This window comes from Gordionus sp. m RMFG-2023, chromosome 3, assembly GCF_954871325.1.
Source record: "Gordionus sp. m RMFG-2023 chromosome 3, tfGorSpeb1-WG-v2, whole genome shotgun sequence".
In the NCBI taxonomy this organism is placed as follows: domain Eukaryota; kingdom Metazoa; phylum Nematomorpha; class Gordioida; order Chordodea; family Parachordodidae; genus Gordionus; species Gordionus sp. m RMFG-2023.
The window spans coordinates 38211633-38218799 of NC_088777.1; the positions used below are offsets into that span (position 1 = coordinate 38211633).

Genomic DNA, 7167 nt, shown 5'->3' on the forward strand with positions numbered 1-7167 from the left:
TAAGAAAAAATTGACTGTTAAATTATCTATCATAAGATTTTCTAAGTCTTGATATGGGTGGTCCGGCACAGGTTTGTATTTATTTTTAGCTCGGCCCGGAAGCCCATTTGGAGGGAGCAGTGCCTGATCTATTAATATTAATAAAATTCCCTCTTTTTGCAATAACTTTTCTTTAATGTAACAAATGTTATATAATTTATTAGAAAAATTTAACCAATTTTGAAAATTATATGTAATCATTTGTTATGAGATCATTACTATAATAGCTAAAACATAATTGTAGCATTTGAGTGTTTTAATGTCAGATTTGACCAAATTTTGAAAATTAACATTGAAAGGCTTTCGAATTAAGACCTAGCCTATATAAATACAATTAATTATATCTATGTTCAATTCTACACATCAAATATCAATGTTTAGACATATACATACATAAGTTATATGTTTATATTAAAAACCGATTACACATATATTAGTACATAAAATAAGTCGACAAAAATAGATATCACATTATATATACAGGGGCGCAAGGAAGGTAAATTTAATTCCCCCTCTAGAAATAAATTTTTAGTCTTTTTTGACACAATGGATTAGCAGGCGCCCCTGTATTTTTTTAAATTTATTGCATATCAAAATATTTCTTTTAATCCTTCATAGCTAAACATATGATCGCTTTTTGATGACCGGAAAATTCCCGCTTCAAATTTCCTGTCTTTATTTCCCACAAACGAGCTTTACAATCTGAAGACGCTACATTTTAAGAAAAAAGATTAAATATATACGAAATCTAAACAAATAAAAAAATATTTTTTATAGAGCGTTATTATTTGCTGGATGCTTAATCTGAGAATCATTTTTCATCTCCATAAAACTTAAGAGACAAATAATGTCTTATATGTTTTAAATTCTACTAAGATATTTAGTATTTAAAAAATATATAAACGATGCAAATACAGTTATACCTCATTATTTAATTTCCATGGAGAGGCAGAAAATTTAGTTAACTATATAAATATATATTCTATACACGTTATAGTTTATATAGCCAAAAAAATATTCGTTTGATTATTTTTTAATTTTAATTTTTAATACTTTTTTAAAAAATTTATTATAAATTTTATCATTAAATAATATACAAATGTATAAATTAGATCAATTAAATCCAAATATTTGAGATAAAATCCGTTAACTTTTGTTTTTTAAAACTACTTTTATTTTATCCAATTATAAACGAATAAAATCATTTATAAGTTAAATTATAGGCGCTTATTTATAAAAATAAAGATTTTTTAATATAGATAAATTGTCATTTTAACTTCAAATCGGCAAAAATAAAAATAGTTTTTAGATAAAATAAGACACCATATTACTGTTACCGGCAATGTGCGTAATCAAACAATAAGTGTATTTATATATTGCTTGATTTAATATTTTAGTCGATGCGTGTAATTTTAGTGTATATATTAAAAATAACTAGGGCCTATTTAAATTTAAAAAATTTGCCGGAAATGTATTCTAGCGTGTAGTAAAATACTTACCATATTCATATACATTTCAGGAATGCTATAAGATATTACACGTTTTTCCTGATTATGCGCATTTGTCTGTAACATATATATTGCAGGGGAGTCACTAGCTTTTACAATCCAGGGGCTCAAAAATAATTTTAAATTATTTACAAAATGACATTTTTGGGATATAAAAAAATTCAAAATTTCTCTTTAAATTTTTCAGGTTGCTCGAGTCAGCAGCCCCTCCCCCTTAGTGACACTACTGCTGTATTTATTGCATTAAAAATATTAGTTAACTTAATAACACATTATAGGATAAACATAGTTAACAAAATTTAGTTAACAATAGCGAGAAGTTTACTTTAAAAATTTAGTAAACTATAACGGAATTATTTAGCAATATATGAGATAGTAAGCTGCTGGCCCGACTTTCAATTGCCGAGTTAACGATAAAGAAAATAATTTAAGAATACTAGATTGAGACTTGTGTTTTAGGTTCGGGCTCCGATTTTGAATTTATTAATTCTAAAGGTTCTGGTTCCAGAATCCACATTAGTTCTAGATTTATCAATTTGAATATAAAAGTAGACGAATACTGCTTAGAAAAAAATTAGTGTGAAACTCATCATAAAATTTGCAATAATATTGTTATTAAAATTTTAAAAAATTGAAATATTAAAATATAAAAAAAACCTGATACAAAAAGTGAAGGAAAGAAAATAAGGATAAGTCTTTTTGAATAAAAAATATTTGATTTAAATTGATTTACATTTGTGTCAAGATCGTAAATTTATTGTGCATTATAATTTGTAAGTTGATTAGGTCAATGAGAGTGATTTAAATATCATCACAAAATAATGACTAAGAAATCTATTGATTTATCCCCTAATATGTTTATAATTGAATTGACCTGTAAACCAAGTCTCTTTATTATTCTTTTGATTTTCTTTTCTTTCTTAATTTTAACTATTTTTTTAAAAAGGTTAAAATTACCCGTCATAAGGTATTGGCTATCTTTGGTAAAAGCAGCGTCCCATACCCATTTGCGGCTAGGGTTACTAAATTTCTGCAATATTTTGTTTTCCTTGACGTTCCAAACTACGGAATCTCCCTCGTCTGAACAAGTGGCCAGTAATCTTAAAAAATAAAATTCATTATTAAAATTTTCAATATTTTAAAGTTAATCAATTTTTAGAACTTTTATAATGTGTGGACATTGAAAAAGAACCATAGCCATATGTTGCAACCAATTAGCGTAATTAATCATTACGTGTTTTGCAACATAATATTTCGTTATAGCTACAAATTTAATGTAACTTTTAGCTAAGCATATGTATTGTTTGCCTTGGCTGACGAAAGCTTGTATTTTATTTAGTTTAATATGTGACTTAGTTAATATATTTAATTTTTCTAAAATTGTCTAAAATTTATAGAGTAAGTATTGAATAAAGAAAGGTGCAAATGTAATGCGAAAAATTCGATTTTTTTCAAACTAAATTTTTTCTGCTATTTTGTAGAGTATACAGTAAAAAAGATAAACTTCAAGCATTTTATAATTCATAATCACATGTAAGATGCAAATACAAAAAAAATAACTATTTTTAAAATAAATTTATAAAAATTCTTTAAGCCTAAAGTTTTCCTAATTATTCATAATTTTAGAGACATGCGCCATTTTGGTACTCCTATTTTTGCCTATAAAAATATAAGCTCACAAGATATAGAAGTGTCTTATTTTATTTTCTCCTTCTGAACCTTATCTTTTCATTCATAAATATTTATTAGAATTTAGTATTAGGAAATTTAAAAAAGAAGTAACCACTACAATAAAAAAAATATCAAGTAAATTCCAAGGAAAAAAACTAAAAATTTGCATATAATTTGAAAATTACCTGCATTCGCAGTTAGCGTCAATTCGCGGTTAATTATTCAAAAATTCATAAAAAAATTATTATATATTAATATATATTTTGTATACTTTGCAGCGAATTTGTGCTTACTATGAATGCAGGATTAAATAATTCGAATATATATTCAAATTTGTGAATAATTTAAATTTATTATTCGTAGAGATTTTTTTGTTATTCGTATTCGTAAATTTCAATTAGAGAAGTATCGAATATTTTTCGATAATATTTTTCTATAAATTTAATTTTAAAAATATATATATTATGGTAAGGATTCTGAGAAAGCATATTAAATGATATTAAAATAAATATTTGTTAAAATAAATATTTTTTGTTAAAAAAATATAGATTTATGATTTTAATAATTTCTAAAAAATTTTAATTTAAACTTACACCTATTCATATAATAAATAGTTGAAGATTTAAAAAATTAATTAATGAACAATATTCTTTTAGATCGCTTTATTTTTCAGGGTTATATTATTTTCCATTGAGATAAAAAAAATTTTTTTTAATAATATATAATTATTTGTTTCGTCAAATAGAAATTCCTCAAAAAATTATGATTTGCCCAACTTGTGTTTAAAATATAACACTTTAAAAAATATATTAAACTGAGAATCTGGACTAAGCTCCGTTTTCAATATGTATCGTTTATTGTGAGCTTTGAATTGAGTAGACTTGTGCAAGGGCATATAAACGGGTGGGTAAACGAAGGCTAATTTAGGTGAGGAATCAGCATCGTTAACGAGACCGTCTTATCAACCAACACAAATAAATGTAGTATCATTAATATAATGATAGTTCAAATCTATATATGGATGAGCAAATCAATTTATTATCTGTATTATGTTTCTTATTTTTTTCCCCAACATATTATTTTAATTTTTATATGTTCAAAAAGTCACTCCAAATTTTTATTTTAAATTTTAGAATATTTATCATATAAAAAATTACACGCAGCTCAATTAAATTCCTAGTCCTAACTGTGTCTGTGTGTCTGGGTATAATAGAATAATGTGTTATATTTACATTTTAAATAATTTTATTATACAGGTTTCTCCTTTTTCAGAATAATAGAGACTTTTTTAAAAAAAAACATGGTGCCCCTTTATTTAATCTAAATAAGTAGGATGTAACTATGATTTTGAGAAAGATACTATGTGGCTAAGGTTGTATCTGAAATTTCAAAAAGATTCAACTCATAAACTTTCGAAGCTTTATCCAAAATGAAGAAATAAGCTTTTTAATATAAAAATATAAACATGTCCAAAATATAATTCTATAAATTTTCAAAAATTTATTCATTAAAGTTTTAACATTTTCGAATTTTTTTTAAAAAAAGATTTTGGACATAGCTTATAAAAACTATATATAAGTTCTTTAATTTTTAAAACTCTTCTGCGATGTGTCAATAAATTTCTTAGTAATTGCATCCATTTTGTCTGCTTCTTGCTTAATTGTAGTGGCAGTTTGTTTTACGATAGCCGTTAAAGTGCGATCCACCTCAGATTGGGTTAGAATGGTTTTATCTATAGGCCATACCGAACATAATCCCTTTTAGCAAAAGTGTAGGGTTAGGTTTAAAAAAATTTAAAAACCTCAGCTTGTTTGGGTTCAAATTTAATTTTGAAAAAGAATACAATGACATTTCTAATTGCAAAATTACTTCAACCAACAAAATTACAATATTATTAAAATATTACGATTAATAATGAAGAAATACTTTACATTATAATTGAGATATAAAAAATTTTTTAAAATTAGCCTAAATCTTTGAAGATTTATTTTGAACAAGAGAAATTTTTAAATCAAATTTTACCTAAAAATGCCAAAATCTTTTGTAATTTTCATGCATAAAAAATGTATCAAGGTTTAATACATTTGATTTATTAAGCATATAATCAAATACATTAATGACAAATGGTTATAAAAAATTAATTTTGGAGAAACCAAATCCATTAAAATGATTTTTACTTTTGCAAAATGATAAATATAAAAATGTTAAGTTTGACAAAAATATGGCAACAAAATAACAAATTATCAAAACTAATAATTGTGGGATAATTATGAAAAAATTAATATTTACTTGATCATTAGATACAGCTATATTAGTTCCTATATTATCAATTGAAATACTAAGGATTGGTAAAATAGGCTCAGGGATCTAAATGTGATTTATTGTTTTTTAAAAAATCCAAGTGTAAATTAATTAGTCAATTATTGCATCATGAAAAATATTTAAATGAATAAATTTTAAAAAAATTAATTAATTAAAAATCATATTTTAAGGTTTATTGGCAAAAGTTTGCCATAAATTTTTTACAAATGAATGTAGTTCATCAGCTCGTAAATCCCAAATATAGAGTTTTCCCTCTTTAGAACCGCTTAATAGGTATATCTTAAATACAAATAAATAAAATAATCATATATTAATAAGAATACCTGATTTGGATGTAAGAATCCACAGTTTAGCTGTGCATTTGGAATTTGCTTTGATCTTTGAATTTTTGTATTGACTCTTAATATAGCAAAATTATTAAAATATTATTTATTATGAAACCTATAATCGATAATGTACAGGCTTCCTTCTTCGCCTATCGAATATAACCAATTATTATTGAGGTTAAACCCTATTTTGAAAATATTTTTTGAATGTCCTTCAAAATTAACAACTGGATTGGTGTTAGTGCTTTCATTATCATATATTCTTATATGTCTGTAACCTAAATACTTAATCATTAAGCAAAGAATTATAGCTTCAACCTGCAGCTGCTAAATATTTTCTATCACTTGAAAAATCTAGGTCATTCACTTGCTAAATCATTAATAGATCAAATAATTATAGTGACTAACAAACCGAATCTGGGTGCTGTAATATATGGTAGCAATTAGCTTCATCAATGTTCCAAAATCGAATCGTGTGATCATAACCTGCGGTTGCAAAAAGAACCTTTCCGTGCTTGGGTTTTGGTTCATTCATTTAGGTATGATGACATGAAACATATGTATAAGGGTAGTGATTGGCGTCCAATATTGAATTTTGTGTATTTTATAAATATTCGGTTTAGATAAAATAAAAATTATCTTTGTATAAAAAATAAAACGCTGTTTTTGAAACGTCTATCTTCAGGCCGGTCCTATAGACGATCATTGAGGAATTACATTAAACTTAGACTAAGTAAAAATATTAGATAACATAACGTGTGTAATCAGAATGATATATTAAAAAAAGTAATATAATACTGTAAACTAAACCATTTTATTTAGTGTGATATAAAGGTATAATATATTACAATTGTTAAAATAATTTGATTCATGCTTCCATCCTAGAACCAGATGATCTTTTCAGTGATAATTTTAAAATATCGATCTACTAATACCAGGTGCGTACGCAGGAATTTGGTCTAAGGGGGGGGGGGAATAAAATTTTTTAAGAAATATTATTGTTTTTTAAAAATATCAAGGATAAATTTATTAGGACTAATAACTATTCCTAATACACAATTTTAAATTAATGTGAATTATAAATAAATTATATGTAAATAATCACTTAAATGACCCAAAATAGAAATTTGAATTATTTGAGCCTTTACACAAGAAGTTTCTTAGAAATAATTGTATTTTGTATATATTAATGTAAAATCCAATCTTCGTTGGGATTGATCTAATTTTTCAATTATCTCATCCTTGCTTGTCGTCAAATGCCTATAAATATTCAAAAGATCCAAACCTTTCAATCTACTTTC

General features: G+C 24.8%; 1 protein-coding gene across 2 annotated transcripts; it reads right to left on the minus strand.

Moving 5' to 3' along the window:
* Positions 1-372: 372 nt before the first annotated feature.
* Positions 373-6483, minus strand: LOC135926148 (target of rapamycin complex subunit lst8-like). 2 transcript variants are annotated; one of them, XR_010571796.1, is made up of 11 exons: positions 6279-6483; positions 6185-6236; positions 5982-6144; positions 5864-5939; positions 5745-5819; positions 5508-5585; positions 4816-4975; positions 4034-4175; positions 2505-2647; positions 1539-1653; positions 373-750 (listed from the first exon to the last, which is right to left on the minus strand). XR_010571796.1 is itself a non-coding variant. In XM_065461877.1 (10 exons), exons 1-10 carry the CDS (start codon positions 6399-6401, stop codon positions 644-646), a joined length of 1119 nt encoding a protein of 372 aa, XP_065317949.1. In that variant the 5' UTR covers positions 6402-6482; the 3' UTR covers positions 379-643. The 2 variants fall into 2 exon arrangements, 1 of the variants encoding a protein (XP_065317949.1); XM_065461877.1 differs by lacking the exon at positions 1539-1653 and having other exon boundaries at positions 379-750; positions 6279-6482.
* Positions 6484-7167: the final 684 nt, after the last annotated feature.